Source organism: Carassius auratus, chromosome 8, assembly GCF_003368295.1.
Source record: "Carassius auratus strain Wakin chromosome 8, ASM336829v1, whole genome shotgun sequence".
NCBI classification, from domain to species: Eukaryota; Metazoa; Chordata; class Actinopteri; order Cypriniformes; family Cyprinidae; genus Carassius; species Carassius auratus.
Window position 1 is genome coordinate 14,564,471 of NC_039250.1, and position 20,220 is coordinate 14,584,690.

General features: G+C 35.7%; 1 protein-coding gene across 1 annotated transcript in view; it reads right to left on the reverse strand.

Annotated features, from left to right (window-relative positions):
• The window catches only part of magixb (MAGI family member, X-linked b), a 62,820-nt gene that overhangs the window by 15,935 nt on the left and 26,665 nt on the right, over nucleotides 1–20,220 (reverse strand). The window contains exons 4-13 of the mRNA XM_026269859.1: nucleotides 16,640–16,759; nucleotides 14,087–14,260; nucleotides 9,282–9,453; nucleotides 8,455–8,525; nucleotides 7,207–7,272; nucleotides 6,787–6,954; nucleotides 5,323–5,857; nucleotides 3,320–3,890; nucleotides 3,163–3,226; nucleotides 1,852–2,232 (exon numbers count right to left, since the gene is read on the reverse strand). Of these exons, the coding sequence (XP_026125644.1) occupies nucleotides 1,852–2,232; nucleotides 3,163–3,226; nucleotides 3,320–3,890; nucleotides 5,323–5,857; nucleotides 6,787–6,954; nucleotides 7,207–7,272; nucleotides 8,455–8,525; nucleotides 9,282–9,453; nucleotides 14,087–14,260; nucleotides 16,640–16,759 (2,322 nt within the window). The remainder of the gene's footprint in view (nucleotides 1–1,851; nucleotides 2,233–3,162; nucleotides 3,227–3,319; nucleotides 3,891–5,322; nucleotides 5,858–6,786; nucleotides 6,955–7,206; nucleotides 7,273–8,454; nucleotides 8,526–9,281; nucleotides 9,454–14,086; nucleotides 14,261–16,639; nucleotides 16,760–20,220) is intronic.

Sequence of the window (20,220 nt, forward strand, 5' to 3'; positions counted from 1 at the left end):
AGCATTGTGATTTCAACCACCATTTATTTGGATAATTCTCAAAATATTACTGTTATCGTGTCATGCGATGTAGTTTTAAAAGTATTTCCGGTTGAGAATGTAGTTGTTTAACCCTCTCAAGGCAGGCGTTGCAGATTTGCAACAGTAAAGTAACTAAAAACCTTATTACTCCAGATACATATTTTATGAATCTGGAGTACTAAAAACTTTACTATAGGTTACTAAATTTACTAAGTTACTAAAACTTAATTTGAGCCTGAGAGGGTTAAAACTCAAACATGAGGTTTATCTATAAAGAACACAGATTTCGTAGACAGTCAGCTCCACGCGATCATTGTTGTTTCTGGTTTTGCCTCCTCATGCTACGTCGTAATCACGTCACTACTAGAGCAAGCTCCTGATTGGTTAACGCACCATGATTTTTTTTTTTTTTGGCAAAGTGCATATTTTTCAAAACATGATTTGCACGAATCACACGTTACGCTTGTCAAAACACCCAAAATGCTCAATTTGCGCCACGTCATTCGTACGAATCGTGCTGCAGGATGTCTATTCGCGTCTTTGCATCGACTTAACTTGTGCTTAATGCTTCATTTGTGTCTGGTGTGAAAGCACCATTACACTATAAAAAAAACTAAAACCATAGCTTAAAGGGATAGTTCACCCAAAAATTTTAATTCTGACATTAAATTACTCACCCTCATGTCGTTCCAAACCTGTAAAACCTTCTGTTACCTTCGGGACACAAATTAAGATATTTTGGATGAAATCCGAGAGCTCTCTGATGCTCCCATAGACAGCAAGGATCCTTAAACGATCGAGGCTCAGAAATGTAGCAAGGACATTGTTAAAATAATCCATGTGACATCAGTGGTTCAACCGTAATTTTACGAAGATCTAAACATAAACAATGTATCCACATACATATTTACATATGATCCTTGCTGTCTATGGGAGGGTCAGAAAGCTCTAGTAATCTTACAGGTTTGGAACAACATGAGAGTGAGAAATTCATGAGAGAATTTTCATTTTTGGGTGAACTACTCCTTTAAATCGGTTGCTTGTTTTGTTAGTCCAAAAGGCAGTCAGTCCCATAGACTCCCCATGTTAAAAAGCCCAATTTTACATCAGAAAAAAATTTGTTTACAGCCTGGTACAAAAAGTGTTTTTGTTCTTTATAGTTAATTTTGCCCTTCATGACAACTGTGAGGGGGGTGGATTTTTTTTGTATAACTCATTTGTTTAAATAATTGAAAGCCTTAAAGTTCTGTAAAATTAAGGGCGTGGGCACTTAAGTGACAGATGGATTGGTGCTACTGTCAGTGCTGTCAAGCTAGGTGGTTGTGGTTTCAGCAACCATCTCTCGCCTCTTTGCCCATTTTTGATTATCTGGGAGTGAAACGCGGTAACATACTGCCAAGATGGCGACGGCCTGCTCTGCCCATTTCAAGCTTCAAAAACGGTCTTTGGAAATATATGGGTGAAATCACAGACAATACGTCCATGTTTTCATACAGTCTATGGTTCACACATTTAGTATGTAATATATGGAAAATAGTGATTCAGTGATTCAGACTTTTTAAACATGCTTTCCATTGGGGAGGATGAAATCTGGTTTCATGTCAGTGTTTTTTTTTTTACCTGTATTGGACAAATATAAAAAATCGACATAGATTTGTATTAATATACAGAGGACACATGAAATTAATCAGAAAGATCAAGGGTTCGTTGCAGGCTGGACTTAAAAACTAATTTAATTCTACCTTACATATTTAATACAAAACACGGGAAATATGTAGCATATCTAGAAACAGGTTACTGCATAGTGTTGATGCATTTGCAAAAACTCACCTTTGACATTCTCCACATCCTGAGAGGCGATAACAAATCCAAAGCCTTCACCTGGCTTCCTCTTCAGCTCCACCTCATACCCCCTCAGTGCAGGGGGCTGTTCTTTCTCCTCTGTTTTTACTCTGGGACTGAGTACCGTCCCTCCTTCCTCTGAACTCATCCAATCGCGTGGCTCTAGCGTGAGAGTGACAGGAACAGAATCCAGGAAGCTGGTGCTCTGGACCAATGAGGAGCGCACCAGTGCTGGAGAGGGCGGGGTTAAAGAGCTGCGCGATAATGGCATGGAGTCAGTGAGAGGGACTTCAGAGTCGGAGGCGGAGCGAGGAGGGGGAGGAGTCAGTCGTCGCACAGAATTAGGCGAATTGGAGAAATGTGAGTGGCCTACAAAGAAAGATCAATATTTGATGAGCAGGGATGAAGACATTACACAATTTTATATAATATATATATATATATATATATATATATATATATATATATTTTATATATATATATATATTATTAAACTAAACAAATAAATACATAAAATATAACATAATTCAATGCAATAAAATAAAATAAAACAAAATACAAATAAATGATTACTTTGAGCCTGTAATTTTATTTTATCTATTGCAGACAAGTATTTTAGTATTTGTTTGTATTTTTAAGATTTGGGTACAGGGCTCCCTGTAATGGTACGCAGAGGAATCACTGAATTAAATATAAATTAATGTTAAACACTTTTAAAAAGTTTGCAAGGTGGCTAAATGATGCACGTGTTTTTTTTGTTTTTGTTTTTTTTATCAAGTACTTTTTATATTTTTTACAGCAAAAAAGTGGGGTTTTTATTTAACTTTAGGTCCAGTACATTTTAATTTAATAATTTAAGATTTTTTATTTACCTGTATGTATTTTAATGTCGGTCATTATGGTAGTACATGGAGAGCCAAATATGTTTTTGGTACTTGGTGTTAAAAGTTTGAGAACCACTGTTCTAATCAATCTCACAAAATGTTTATTGGTATCCAATATCAGCCCATATATATTCAAAATATACATAAATTGGTTATAAATAAAACGTTTCAATATCTGTGCATATGATGAGCGTGATTTGAAGCATGATTTCAGAATATTTCAAAATGATCATATGGGCAATGTAACATATCTGCTTAATTGATCAAATAGTGCAGAATCTGAAATATTTATTGTACATTTCACAATCTTATAAACTCCTAGCTTTAAGTTTATTTACAGGTGTAATTGGAGAAAATCCCATATATATTAAATGTGGACACTGAATTATGTACTGGGTGAACTTTTGTAACTTACCCCCTCTGAACACCAGCAGAATAACCTCCCCCTTTTTAGTGTGTTCTTGCAAAATCCTTTGGACCTTAAATCAAAGTACACCAAATAAATATACAATAATAATAACAGTACACCATAACAAAAATCTTAAACTGAATACCATTCTCTTCATCCCTACCTGTGCAAAGCTGAGACTCTGTACATCTGCTCCATTGATCTTCACAATGGCATCTCCAGGCTGCAGTCCAGTACACTGTCTGTGGTCCCAGACTTTCTTCACCAGGGTCTGTCTTCCTCCGTGACCTCCTGCCGTGACACTGAACCCCATATTGCTGCCCCTCTCACATTTAGCCAAAGCGACGGGGACTAATTCTCCACTCCCCGCCATTCCTCCAACTCCACTCCCGATCACAGCACTCCTGGCTCCAGGCGAAGGAATGCTGCTGTTCGGGCTGCCGCTGCTGGCACTGGCTGTGCCATTGAAGGTGAAGTAAGGCCCGTCAGAATGGGTGCTGCTAGGTGGGGTTAGCAGTGAGTGCTGGGGTTTATGGAGATGAGAGTAGCGCCTTCCTCCTCCAGGAGAGAAAGAGATAGGGCCTGGACTTACTTCAGTGTGGGGCAGGGGAAATCGAGATATGGGTGGTGGAGTACTCGAGGAAAGGTCACTCTCAGAAGATTTGAAGGAGTGCAGGCGGAGAGGTGGCGGAGTGGACAGAGAGTTGTTGTTCTGGTTACGGATAAATGAGGCCCTGGGAAGATAAAAAGAGAGAGACTTTGATGTATCATAATCAGGACTGAGGAGGAACGGAATATAACTTAACATAGAAAATATAAGTAACTGTATTCAGTTATGTTTACAACTTAAACACTGGCTATCAGATACAGAATTTAGATTGAACAGCATAGAACACTCTTATGATGTGTTCATACAAGCAGACAGAGGGCGATGTTAACAACAAGAGTCACTGAGGACTTAGAACATATACATTAGAAGTGCTTTGACCAATGAATCATGAATCCAATAAAACCAAATTATGACAAAATTTGTTTAGTCTGTTTCTTACAAAAATTAACCATGTTTTTACAATAAATAAAGCCAAATTAACCATATAGTTAAACCAAGACAACCAGAAATTAACCATGGTTTTGCTACACTAACCACAGGAATTTATTAAAAAGAAATAGTAAAATTGTGTTTACACAAATGGTAATCAATATGGCAAAAACTATGGTAAGTACACTTTTAATACAGTAAAAATATTGTAATTTTTATTAGGAAAGTTCTTCATGTGGCACTAAAAAAAAAGATGCTTTAGCCTTTAGCATTGCAAAGACAAATAATGTATTTTCTGCCTCATTCCATGAGAAAAATAATCACCTATGATTAACAAAAAGTCTTTTTATGCACTTAGCAGTATCTTGAAGTAAATTTTGAGCAGCAGAAATAGTTTTAACTAGTGTAAATTGTCATGTCAACATTTAGGCTAAGCTAAAATGTTAGCACTTGTTAGCAGGCAGTATTACATTTCAGATTATATCCACTACTGTTCAAGTGTTTGAGGGTCAGTAAAATACTTTCATTAAGAAAGGCTTATTAAATTGATAAAAAGTGACAGTAAAGACAATAGATTTCAATAAATGCAGTTCTACTGAACGTTATATTCATCAGTGAACCATAAAAAAAATATGTAAAGATGTTCACACAAATATTAGCAGAAGAACTGTTTTCTTCACAGTAATAATCAATATTTATTGTGCACCAAATCAGCATATTAGAATGATTCCTGAAGGATCATGTGACACTGAAGACTGGAGTAATGATGCTGAAATTCAGATGCATAGTGCAAGTAAGTTACACTTTCAAATATATTCAATATAGTTAATAATGATTTAAAATATGACTTTTTTACTGTATTTTTATTAAATAAAAACAGCCTTGGTTAGCAAAAACTTGAACAGTATAGTCTGATGAAGAGTAATAATCCCCCCCCCCCCCCCCCAAAAAAAACTGTGTTTGTAACGAAAAAATGCTAATATTTTCATAATGTAATGAAATATGTTACAAGTTACATTTTACAGCAAGTATTCTGTGTAAACTGTAGTTAAATACTTTACATTTTTAACATAACTCCAACCCAACCCTAATCAAAGCAGTGAAAATCATATATACAGTGCTCTCACCTATGGGATCCAATCGCAGACACCACCTCGCTGTCACTCTGGCTGGCCAGTTCTGCACTCTGTAGCCTCCTGATGCTTCTGGCAGAGCGTGGTGGTCTCAGGAACCCACTCCCATACCCATTAGAGTACTGGTATGATGATGGCTGTCTTGAAGGAGAAGCAAATGGAGATGAATTCCCATTAGCATCCAAACTAAACCTTGATGCCCGCTCTCCGAGATTCCTTGAGGATCCCATCTCAAAATCAGACCACATGGGCCCGTTGTGGTTGAGGTGTAGCTGAGCGTATGGGAGAGGAGCCTGGGCCTGGGGTTGGGTGGTGGTTGGTGGAGGTAGATGTAGTGACTGGTCTAGGGATGCTGTTAGTCGAGGATTGGGCTTCTTCGGACAGCCGTCAGAGTTATAGAGCATGGGGTAGCCTCTTCGGACAACAACGTCCACAGTGTGACCCACCGGAATGGCTTTCAACATTTCCACCACCTCTTTGTGAGAAAAGCCAAGCACACAGGTATCATTGATGTACACCAGAATATCCGCTGAAAGAGGCAAGAGATGATTAAGTGTTAAACTGCATTCATTAAATTAATCTTAAATTCAATTAACAGCTTATAAACACATTACTTTTAAAGGGTTCGGAGACAATTGTGGTAATGGTTTTGATGGTAATTAAAATTACAATTGATTTTTTTAATATTAATATTTTATATAATTTATTCCTGATTTCAGTGTCACATGATCCTTCAGAAATCATTCTATTATACTGATTTGGTGCTCAAGAAACGTCTAGTTTCTTATTATTATCAATGTGGATTAATCTTCTGTGCAATCTGTGACATTTTTTAGGTCACTTTTTATAAATAGAAAGTTCCAAAGAACAGCATTTATTTAAAATATGAATCTTTTGTAACACTATAAATTTCTTTAATGTCACTTGACAATGCTAATTTGAATGCATTTGAATATATAAAAGCATAATTTGTTATGAATGAAACTTACAACTTATATATGCATAGAACTACATCTACTATATATAGTATATGGAAATACTATATACATATACTGTACAGTATTAATCCATTATCACACCTAAAATTGTACTGTGAAACTCAGAGGTGTGTATTCATAAATGAGCAAAAATAATTCATAGATGCATGCAGTTATTAAGCATGCATGTCACAATAAAGTGAGAGCGTGTTCATAATGTCACATTTTCCTTATAACTGTGTGTGTCGGCACACAGTGGTGGCTGGATTACTCCATGCAGGCCGTTAGGATAAGAAGGAGATCGAGACACTCGTTCAACAGAATCACACAATCACAACACTAATCCACAGCGGGACAGAAAGAGCAATGTGTATAGAGACAGAGAGCAGCAGCAGCCTATAGAGAACAAAGACATATCCCCTTATTTGTAAGCACAGTGCTGTACTGCAGTGGGCGGCTGCAGAGAGATGTGGGCTGTTACCTGTGTGAAGGGTGGAAGGTCCTCCGGGAGTGATGCTGTAGATCTGCAGGAACTCTCTACGCCTGCTGCCTCCCACTATGTTGAAGCCGAAACCCCGTGAACCCTTCACCAGACGAGTGTGAACAGAGAAGCCTTTCAGTTCACTCGGCTGGTCTGTAAACTCTGCCACTGCAGAGAAAGAACGAAACAATGGTGACCGGCTTAAACATGACAGGTTATTAGGAAATATGAACCAACCAAGAGTAAAGAAAAGAAGAAATGACTGACATTATATAGGATGGATGGTAAAAGGTGAAGAAAAATATAGCATTTTTCCAGAGAGGAGTGAATCTTAATTCTGTCCCGGTAGCTCAACTGCTAGCACTGCTAATAACATGAGACCAAATCCCAGGGAACATACAAACTGACAAGAATATATACCTTCAATGCACTGTAAGTTGCTTTGTAAGTCTTTAAGTGTCTGCCAAAAGCATGAATGTGAAATGTCTGAAGGAAAAGAGAGGTAGAAGTACAGAGAAAGGTAAGCATATGCATGTATGAGCATAAACGGTTCAAGCGTAGCATGTTAAACAGCAGACTCGCATGCAACATTGTAAAAGTTGGTAGGAAGCACAAAAAAGAAAAACTACCTTCTAAAGCAAGCATTTTATTTTGAAGCTGTAATGACCATCATGTTCTTAAAACTTATAATATGTACATTTATACCACTCTCTGTCTCTCACAGTTGTACTGCATCTTATAAACAATTCAAAGGAGGAATATACTATTACAGTTTTCAAACATTTATACTCTTTTCTTATTAAAGAGTACTAAATGATACCATTATACAATTTTAAATGATACTAAATTATTATTATAATATTTACCTCTCAATTTAGGTAAGATTAATTATTGCCAGTTTATTTTTTTTTATATATATATATATATATAAAAGTATAAATGTGTAAAGTATATATTCTATTGATATAGTTATAAAGACATAATACAGTTTACAAAATAATTGTCTGGTCAACAGGTTATTTTTGCTTGTCATGATATTTAAGAAACATTATTATTATTTGAAAATGATAATGTAATTATCTGAAATATCATTATCTGAAAATGATCTATTAATCTTTCAGTCTTCGTTCTGTATGGTTTCATGGAAAGACCGACCAGTCCATTCTTCAAAATCACACTGTAGTTGCACACAACATGTTATGCAAGCGACAACAAGCAGATCCTTAAGAACATGTCAAAACCTCCAAATGCAGATAACACAAAATAACACACAAATATTACTACTCCAACTGATCCATGATCCATATAACAAACTGAAAAATGAACCAGAACAGGCCTACCTTACAAACATTTGTCATGGCTATTTTAGAAGGGAAAGTGCTTTGCTCATTGATGACATTTCATACCTGTTGTGCTTTGCTGAAAACTTCAAGGTGTAATTGTTATTTTAAATATCATCCATAAATAGCCCTTCACCTGACAGATATCACTGAAAGATGTATCCTAATGTAGCAGCATAAAATAAAAACAGTGCATATACTAAATATTTAAGGTTATTTACATAAAGAACTACTGCATGGCCTAAACCTGAATGGAAACAAGGCAAAAGAGAAACATAAGAATAGAATAGAATAGAATAGAATAGAATAGAATAGAATAGAATCTTACATTCAGTCATACAGACATTGTCTCTGCTGTAAGCTCTGCGATTGAGCCAAGAGGATGGCTTTAGATGATGGCTGCAGGACAAACACAGAACACAAGATGTCAGTGTTGTCATATAGGAAAGTCATTTAACTCTCCACTGTAAATGACTGTAAGCAAAGAGTTTTACTTAAGCACATACTGAAATAATTGTATTGTTAATACATTTTTATGCAGGGTTTTATTTATTTACGTTACAAGGATCTATAACTGATTGGTTGCAGGTACTGATGGAAAGCCTGATAAATAATAAAAAGCAGTTAGCCATACAATTATGAGCAGTTATAGCATCTAAAAGTATCTTCTTTTAAATAAGAGAAGAAAATATTTCCATATCTCTAAACGTCAAAGATAGCGCGTCCATTTATATGCTACCATATTGTGCCACAAATTCATCTGTCACTTGACTGAAGCCAAACTATATAGATCTCAACAAGTAGAGGTTGAGAGACATTCTCTTATCCACAAAAAAACTAAGATCAAATCTATGCAAGGTCAGTAAAATAGGGACCATATTGCTTAAAACAAAGGTATTGAAATTGTGGTTTATGTTGGGTGCCACTTGAAAGCAAGAACATTTTTGGACCCAATTTGACTTTCATTGTATTGATAAACACAACACAGACATTCTTCAATATATTATTACCATGGATGAACTATCCCTTGATATCCGATGTAAAATCAGAGTCCTGAAGCTAAATCAGCTATGTTTTCAGTGCTCTAAAACTTGTGGTCTAGGGACTAACTAACACAGTCTAAATCATTCATATAGACTTCATTAATCTTCTTACTCTTTGTAATCGACATTCCCTGAGTCGCTGTACATCATCTCCCAGTTTTGCCGTGCTCCTCTACGGGGTCCGAGCCCATTCTCCAGGGCACTGCCGTCTCCTCCGCTCGAGTCTCGTGATTGGCTGGGGGATGAGGTGGGGGCGGGGGCACTGCTCGCCCCGGCCGAACCACCTAAATGCCAATATAGAAAAAACAAGACATGGCTTACCGAAACACAAACACTATTCTGGCTGAAAGCTTCGATTTCATCATTCGCTGAATCATTTCTCCAAGTCATTCTCTTTTCTATTCAGATCTAAATGGGTTCATTTTTCCTATTGGATACATAAAAGCAAGATAAACAGCTAAATAAAACTATCATTGTGAATTACCATTTTATAGGTTTCTATTTATATAGTTTGCCATTTGCATTTGCATTTTATCACCAGAGTTTGTGTGTGGTTCAGGTAAATCCCACAATCAAAGATAGCAGAACCTGACATTTTTGACCTTGTGGGGACTTTTTTTATTTATTTTTAATTTTTTACAGGTTTAAGGGTATGGTTAGGATCAGGGGATATAATATATGTTTTTTACTGTATAAAAAATCGTAATGTTTATGCAAGGTCCCTATAAAATGTGTTTGTCTGTGATTGGCCATATCTACACTGCAGCTAAATATAGCTGTCATGTAGTATCTGAACTGATCAGCTAGTTTTTAATTCAATAAAATCAAATAAGTAATTTACGTTTAACAACACTCAGTGGTTCACTGTTTCTCTTTCTATTGATTTATTCAAAAATACTGAACATCACAACTGCAATTCATGTGAATTGGCTTGACTACTCAAAGAGCATGTTTATCATTTCTGCTTTCAAATTTATTTTGATTGTTTATTTTGAAATGTATTTATCATATTTATAACAGTTATTTATTATATTATGTTTATTTATTTATTATTTTTTATACAAAACTTTTTTCATAAAATACCACGATCAGAAAAAAAAGATGAAAAAGAAAACCTTAAGAATTTCTTCTTTTTTTAATTTTTTTTAAGTGATTTGGCAAAAAAAGCAAAAAAAAAAAAGCCTTAAAAGCATCAGTTAATTTAATATATTTTATGGCATAAAATATATTTTTTACAAATCCTGAAAAACTTTAAAGATGTTTATGAATTACTTGATATCATCTTAATGGTTATTAAATAAAATGGTATTAAAACATATTAAATCACATTTTTTTTTTTTTTTTCAAATTTTAAAGATAAAATTTCTGGCCACTGCTATTTGTCACTGACCCTTCAAAATGCATTAAACTGTAACCATTCATGTTTCTACAGCCACAAGATGCCAAAACATAGCCGTGTTTATCGCCATAGCAGCCATCACAGCTTCAGAGGTGACTTTTGTATTCCGTACACAGTACATAGGAAGTAATGAAATGTGCAGAATGCGGTGTTTGTTTGTGTATGTTCTCTCACAAAATGGATTCAACTAAAAAGCAAAACCGAGTTTTCCTCATTCAACAGTCTAAATGAAATCACTTCAGTGTCAGTTGTGAAATGCACTGTAAGCCGGGTCAGCGTCTAAGAGACAGAGCGGTACATATAATCCATAGAGACAGATCGGTATGTAAACCTCCTCTGTTGATTGGCTTCAATGTCATGCTTTGATCGATGCCTCTGTCATCTGTGCCACTGCCCATGGGGTGAAGACACCAGGGCCAGACAAAAGTGCACAGACAAACAAAACCCCAGTGAAGTTATGAAAGAGTTGACTGGACAGATTTGTCGGCTTCTAGTCTAAACTCTCAAATGTCTTCTGACAATCTCTAAGGATAAATGACTTTTAGACTTAGAAATACTTAGAAATACTTAGAAATTACTAAGAAATTACTTTTTTGGTGATATACTGAAAATAATTTTTCACCCAAAACTAAAATTACAGTTTTCATGAAGCTGGAAAATGAAACCAAAAATAGTTTCGGATTAATGGATAATTAAACTCATAAGTAATTAAATCATTGGGATTTAATAATCTTTCGTCATGCTTTACAGTACACTTAAATCATATTTCTAGAATTATGAAATTGTTTATTTCGATATGAAGTCTTACTTAAGTGACAAAAAAAAAACACTTTTAGGTTAAGTTAAATTGCAGTTAATATAAATGTAAAATCTATAATGCATTTATTTTAATTGTAAATAACATGCAAACAAGTGTCTGAAAATGTAATTTTGCACAAATGTTCTTATATAATAGTATAAGATATTAATATTATTTCCAAATGAAGTACTTCCTCTAAAAGCATGCTGAAGTGTACTTTTCCTCAAGGGTTGTATGCCTCTATAATGAGTAATTCACTGCAACTAAAAATACATCGTCTGTATATGTTGAATGGCTGTTCAATTATCTAAAGAGAAAGCTGTTCTGCTGCCAAACTGAACCTGTCCCTAACTATTCTTTAATATAAAGACATCCTCTTATATCACTTGAAATACCATATGCGCTTGTATACAAAGAAAAGTGGATATGAAAGATCCCCAGCTGGGAGCTGAACATCTGCAACCTGCACTCTGTACTGAGGTAATTAGCATATTCCCACTAGAATCATAAGCCCAGCTGTAAACAAACACACACACCCTTGGCTGGAGTGTCATATATACACACCCTAGAGGCGAATGATACCATGAACTTTGGCATATAGATGCTATTTTAGTAATCATGATGGATATGGCCATTCATTTTTTTTGTTTTTAGTCCACATACCATATGTTATGGAATATTTAATATAATTAATGTGCAGAAGAAAAACATTCTTTTTATGGATAATATTTTGCAATGTGTAATTGTTAAGCAAAGTGTTTTGACGTTTATGCATTTGTTAGATGCTTTTAACCAAAGAGATTTGCATTGCATTTCCAGAGTACATTTATCAGTGCTGGGAATTTAACCCATGACCATAGCATTGCTGCCGCCATGCTCTACTGTTTGAGATAACATCACAATGTTAAATTGAACTCTAAATGTAAATATAAATCATATTGTTAAAGCTATATCTAAACATTAACTCACCACATTCCTAGATTTAACAGCAAATTAATTGCAACCTCAGCACTGCATTGAGACTAACTGTATCACAAAACGATCAGTGCTGAAATGTGGCAATTGTTAACTGAACTGTTAAGACTGGACTTAAATATATATATATATATATATATATATATATATATATATATATATATATATATATACATATATATATATATATATATATATACATATATATATATATATATATATATATACATATATATATATATATATATATATATACATATATATATATATATATATATATATATACATACATACATACATACATACATACATACATACATACATATATATATATATATATATATATATATATATATATATATATATATATATATATATATATATGCTGATATCTTAGTGTGATATCATATATATTGACCCCTCTGCTCTCTATTTAATTTAAATATATTAAAAACACTGCATAACAATTGCTGAAATTTAATTTGTTAAAAAAATTAAGTTATTAATTAACATGTGAAATTAAAATTGTTACAATTACATAAAATATGAAATAACGGCCAACTAGATATAACGCAGCATAGTTAAAAAAAAAACCTATAATTTAAAGCTGTCAAAATAAAAGACACATCGGCCTCACAGGAAAGCTCTTCAGCCATTACGATAATTTAAAAAAATGCCAAACATCCGCCAATACATCTGCATTGCCAAAATATAATTTACCACTAATGAAATTATGCTAAATGGCTGTCTTTTTATTTTTTATTAACATTTCTACCTTAACATATCAAGGAAAATCTGATTACTTGTGATTCAAACCTATTACAGTGGTTGAGACAGATAGGGGAGTCTGCAAGTTTAAGAGAGCACAATGGTGCTTAAGACACTGGAAAAGTCCAAATGAAAGCTAACCAGACAGACATAATCCTGGCAGCGGTGCCATCTTTATCAAGGTGGGAGCGTCGTGCCCTGTGGACTATGTAGGTCAGAACAGCATCCTGTCAAATGTGTGGCTGGTGGCAGACTGCAGTAAAGCCCAGATGGTCTGTGACAGGGATCTGAGCTGCTCAAGGACCAGTCTCTCAAAGTCTGCACTTACAGCAATTGGTTAATAGTTAGTTAAGAATGCTTGGAAGCTCACTACATCGCAAAAGAACCAGTGCCAAATCTATTTCTCCAGACTTCCGGGAGAACAGAAGCTGAGATTGATGCCACACTGACCTTTTATTTGCTCTGCAACCAACATTGATTATAAAACATCTGTCTTCAATACAAATCATATGTAATTTAATCATGTCTACGAAAAAGAAAAATCAAATCAAATCAAATTTCAAAAATCGGTGGTTTCATAACAAGATAATTCTGTGTAATGACAAGCCTCTGATATAATATATTGTGTATTGTGCCCACATATTCCCCTCAGATCTAAATGTCAGGGTGGAATAATAATAAAGGATAAGACAACCTGAAATATAACACACGGAGCACAGGTTTACAGGCTTCTCAAGAAGAAAGAGAATATGTTAGAGCTCACATCAGAGTGAAAAGAAAAAGTAATTATTTGCCTGGTAACTACTCTGCTGTCAATTTGAGCATGCAAGACAAGAAAAGACAAAGAATAATCACAGCCACTCAGCACAGGCACTTTTAGGCATCTGTGTATTAGCTTGATCTGACAAGTTTAAATTAAATGATTTCGAACAGTATCAATGCTGTGCATGCAGTGAATGATGGGTATTCTTCCTACCTGATAGACCCGAGTCCTCCTCGCTGTTGTCTCCCTCCTCGCCTGCTTTCTCCAGGTTGCTGAGGGACTTGCTCCGTGTGCGGAAGTTTCTCAGCAGGTTGCGGTGCTCCTGGTAGGTGATGGGAGGACTATCAGGATTAATGTGAACTGGACGAGGGGTTCCGTAGTAGTTCCCTAATCCAGTAAATACAAAAAACAAGTCATTTAGGGACAATTATTGCTCAGAAGTCATTATATGAAGAGATTCTTAAAGGGTTAGTTCACCCAAATAGCAAAATTATATCATTAATAACTTACCCTCATGTCGTTCCAAACCCGTAAGACCTTCCGTTTATCTCAGAACACAGTTTAAGATATTTTAGATTTAGTCCGAGAGCTCTCAGTCCCTCCATTGAAGCTGTGTGTACGGTATACTGTCCATGTCCAGAAAGGTAAGAAAAACATCATCAAAGTAGTCCATGTGACATCAGAGGGTCCGTTAGAATTTTTTGAAGCATCGAAAATACATTTTGGGATGTCAGCGACATTAAAAAAGTGAACAGCTTAAGTCATTTGTGGATTAATGCGTATTGGAGACGCGAACCGTTTAAAACGATTCAGTTCGATTTGGTGAACTGGTTCGAGAAGATCCGGTTACATCGAATGATTCGTTCACGTTCACTGGATATCACAAACTGCTTTGTTTTGAACTCTCTCACAACAGACACAGGAGAGAAGACAATGTTGAATAAAGTCGTAGTTTTTGCTATTTTTGCACCAAAATGTATTTTCGATGCTTCAAAAAATTCTAACAGACCCTCTGATGTCACATGGACTACTTTGATGATGTGCTTCTTACCTTTCTGGACATGGACAGTAGACCATACACACAGCTTCAATGGAGGGACTGAGAGCTCTCTGACTAAATCTAAAATATCTTAAACTGTGCTCCAAAGATAAACGGAAGTCTCACGGGTTTGGAACGACATGAGGGTGAGTTATTAATGACATAATTTTGCTATTTGGGTGAACTAACCCTTTAAGGCACTTATTTTAGGGTTAATAATATCCTCAGCAAAACATTGAACCACTCCGACCTCTTTGTCCAGGAAATGTGTCACATTTGATCTCGTATGTGTTATTATCTTAACATAACATTTTACATAGGATAGGGATTTAAGTTAGATACTTTAAGGATGGAAAACTATACAACAGGAGTGATATTATGTCTTCAGATCTTTCAACGGATCTGAACCCTGATCTCCGTCTGTTATTGATTGAGTAACTTGCCTTTGCAGTGGTAAGTAAATCATATCCTGCCGTGTTGGCAAGGTGAGAATGGCGTTTATGGCATTTTGTAAATGCGGCTGCATTTTTTATGCTAATACATTTTACTTGTTTAATCAGGCGAGGTAGGTGATCCTGCCCCTGAGAGCCATAACTCACATGCTAAAGGCACACGTGTCACAGAGCCAGCAGTAATGATGCTGAAAGACGAATGAGCTTCCAGTCCCACAGTGAACACTGAATTGCGATACATTTGCACGGAAATGACTATTTTATGAGCTTTTCTGTTTAGTATAAACTGACTTTGTGTGGCTCAAAGTAAAAACCTGATCGCATTTCTCCAATTTACAATTTAAAAAAAAGATCAGTTACTTAAAGGCTACAGCTGACTAGACAAAATGCGATAAACTAAAGCGAAATAATACACTGTAAAAATAAAATCTGTTGTTTTTACGAAAAAATCCTGGCAGCTGTGGTTTCTAGAATAATCCTGTAAAAAAAACAAAAAACATAAAAAGATAAACACATACAGAATAACCTGTAGCAACCTTTACCATTGCATTTTAATAAAATTCTTATTGTTAAAATTATACTCCTTTTTTACAGTGTTCTTACTCATAGTTCAGCTTATTCTGTGTTCGGTTTGATTTTGACTCATGACTGTATTTTAGATATTAGTGCCATATAACAATACATCAGTCAGGTTGAGCTGCTTGATCCTTCAACCATATTAATATATTAAGATATTAAAATACCAATAAAAAGACATTCTGCTCATTCTGCTCAAGTACTGTCAGGATTCGCTAAAGACAAATGCAAAACTGAAGCATTTTCACTAGTAGACTTAAAGCCTCATATCATTATATTTTCTTATTATCGGTTATGATTCTGGTCTCACAATAACCCTAGAAATTCAGTTTTCTATTTACAACAATAAGTCTATGATGAGCACTGTCAAACTATAATGACCAGAACAGGCACTTGAAAAGTGGCTGGTGTGGGAATCAAAATAAATTGATGATTTTGGGGTGAATGATCCCTTTTAACTTTGAGCTGATGGCTAGACAAGTATTGCCAACACAACAGTTGTGTTGATGCATGTTAATGTGTGAAAATGGAGCTCTTAGAACTGCCAATCAATAGATCAACACTGGATGAAAAAAAAGTGTCATAGATGTAATGCACAACCTTAAAAAGCATCTAAAGAACATTAAAACGAGGAAGCATTTCATATGCACTGCAATTCATATTCAAAAATTAATCAAGTATGGGATCATGCGGGCTGACCTTTGAACTTCCCGCTCTCCAACAGCGCCCCCGACTCCTCCAGCGAGAAGAACTCTTCAACGGAGACAAAGTTATAGTCGACTCCCGTGATCTCGCCGTCTCGGGGCTGTCTAGTCGTACCTGAGGGTGGCATCAAAAAGCAAGGGATGCATTAAATACAGCAAGCCCAAATAACTTACAGAACTATTGACAGATCGCTGACCCGCACTGCAGCCTTCAGCTCAATGTGTGTGTGTGCGCTCTCAGATTAAGATGGCATCTTATCCCCTCTCCATCCAGCCCTGACTGACAAGTTAACAGGGCTATGAACAGCCCAGACCAATTACAGCGATCCAGCCTCGAAAATCTGACACGGCCCTCCCTCTCTCCGCAGGCTTTGAACGGCTCCACACTGACACAACATCAATCACAAATTCTTTATCGCCCCTCTACCGCACACACAGATCCTACCTCCTTTCTGCCTCAATATCTCTAATTAAGAGTCTGATAAGCGAAATCCCCCAGTACATCACAACATGAACATTAGTCCCAGTGCTTGGCTCGGAGGTCCTGCACTCTGCAGTGTGCTTGTTTGTGTGTATTGATGTATTCACCCGCAGCTCACACAGCCAGGGGCCTGCTGGAATGATTAGACTGAATTACTTACCGCCACACCCACCACACGTCAATCACAGCGAGACGAGAGGACACTCGGAGCGAGGAGAGCGAGAATGCATCGTCTGTCTAATTTAAGGCTGGCCTCAAGGGTGTGTGTGGGAGCATATGTGTGTGTACAAAATTAAGCAATGCCTAATGCACACGCAGTGAGAGGATTCTGGGCCAGGATACTGCTGTGAACACTGGAAAGGTCTCTACGTATCACGAGTTGTGCAGTTGCAAACTGTGTGTTGTGATGTATGCGCAACTGTGTGTTGGTTTAATAATCAGTAATAGACACGATGACTTTATTGACGTTATCATAGATCATCGTGGAGACAAGCACACTGTTGTGTGTTTTGCAGTGGCAGGCTGCTGGTGGTTTGGACTGTATTGAGCGGGTTTCTTCCATGCCAGTGGACACGTAACGAGATGGATAGAGGGTTAATAGATGTGCGAAAGAAACAACCAAACAGAGTTCAGTGTACAAACATATGCCAGAAAGAAGAGCAAATGCAATTGAGTAGGCCAATGTTAAGAGGACAAATTCTTTAATAAACATTGTCAGTGTCTTCATGGTAAACGTATACATTTGATTTAAATTTCCACAAGATATGGAAGTAATTTGATTGCTATTTAACAGTTGTGTGTGTGTGTGTGTGTGTGCGTGTGTGTGTGTGAATGTGTGTGTGTGTGTGCGCATTTTAGGAAGCCCTGTAAAAAAAAAAAAAATAAATATATATATAATAAAATAAATATATATAATAAAATAATAAAATATAAAAATAAATTAAATAAAAATAAATAAAAATAAATATATATAATAAAATAATAAAATAAAATTGTGGCCTTATTTCTCCCAGTACTGCTGTTAGCACAATTGTATTTGCACTTTACCATAAATTTGACTTAATATCTCAAAAAGTAAAATTCAAGTGTTCTTACAAATTTACAAATACTAACCATTATCATTATTATTTCCCATAACTGTGATATATCTAACAAATCCAAGTATTCCTCCCAAATGGACATTTATATATCACAATTTTATCTTATATATAAAGATCCTATACATAGCTTTTATATATAAATAGTAACCTTTGCTGTACATCTCTTTATATCTCACCAATGAAATTATTTTTATCAACTGGACCTTAATATCTCAAAATTGTGCCTTTTTAATCGCTCAATGATTTCTTTGTATCTTTAAATGTGTAACTATGTATTTTAACAATTGTGCTTATGTATACCAAATCGTCATATCTCCAAATCTGTGGCTATTTTTAATAATCTTGTCTTTTTATCTAACAGTTAATTGTGACTTCATATGTCATAACTTTGTTTATCATAACGTAAAGCTGACATTTCATAATCAGCATCTTTATTTCCAGCTTGCAAGAAAAAATTTTTTTTTTCACATTTTCTCCCAATTATCTTTATATTTTACATTGAGGCAGAAATGTGAATGTAAACACTGAAAGAAAAACTCTAAATACTTACAAAAAAGTGCAAATTTACATGAAAAAAACTGAAGGGTACTGAACAGGAGCTATATATACTGTATATACATTAAATTTGTATATATAAATATAAAGTAGTAATGGAATGGAAATATAGTTATTGGCAACCGCTTGCTACTATTACAAATATGCTAAAATATTCTTCTATAGATCTCCCACTCTTTTACAAGTCTACAAATATCAGCAGATTCCCAAAGGCTGGAGAGGATTTCAGTGATACTTCCTCACAGACACCAGACTAGCTCAGTGTGAATTATTCTCTCAGAGCTCCAGCTAAGTGATTGAAGCACACATCAGAGACATCGAGAACACATTACGCCTCTCTCCCTCCATGAATTAATAATGAGCTCGTTAATTGTTTGTCAAGTTTCTGACCCATTGTGTCACGATGGTGACCTTCTATTAATAACCTCACGGTGACCTCAGCCTACCCAAGGTCCTTCATGACAGATGGAGAGACCTACAGCTAGACAAGAGCAAGAGTGACACTTCAGTTCACACTCAGCAGAAGTCTTCCTTCTACATTAGTACAGGGCTATTCAGCCGGGCATGCTGATACAGCTTATTTCCACTGTGGTGGAGACCCACAAACTATCCTCAAGGCACACACACACGAAACAAACTAATGACAAACACATGATGCCAAAGGGACAATGATGCAACTTCAATCAATCCTTCATGTATCGTGATATATAAAAGAGTTTTAAAAGTAATTTATAGTTTTCAAAATGCAATCAAACCAGCTGATTTGGAAAGTTCACTGATTGTCATACAAAAGCAGAGAAATCTGTGCAGCATGCAATCTATTCTCTAAAGATACCCCTCTGTACTTACCCATTATAAAAGCCATTTAATTTGATTCTATTGCATGAATAATTGATAGACGGCCGACCGTTTCTTAATTCCTTTAAGCGGTTTAATCCTTCGTGTCCTGCGCTCCTCTTTAGCGGTGGACCATGTGAACTCTCTCTCAGCCCGCTGGCCCAGTCGATGACTGTTGTTCAGTGGCTTTGGTTTAACTGAACAGCAGCTATATTTGTTTTATTCTAATATGCCCTCGTGTGGAATCAATACAAAATGACTTCTGAACATACATCCTAAAAACAATATCATCTGTTGTGGTGGGAATCGAATGGACATGCAGTGAGAGTGAATTTACTCCACTAAAACTTGATATTAAAACCTGCTTGTATGCATACTGCTGACCTCTTTATAAACTTGAAATGAGGAATGGGATAAGCAGCAATACACAATCCAATCAAGCCAGAAAATGCAATCAAAAAGTGAATTAAATTCAAAATAAAATAAAATATAAATATGAAATTAAGATGCTTCCTTGCGGATTTCAGAAGTCTGCTATATAAACGGTATTTTGAATGCATGCATGCAACATATTTGCACACTGTCCTCCTGCCTACAGCTATA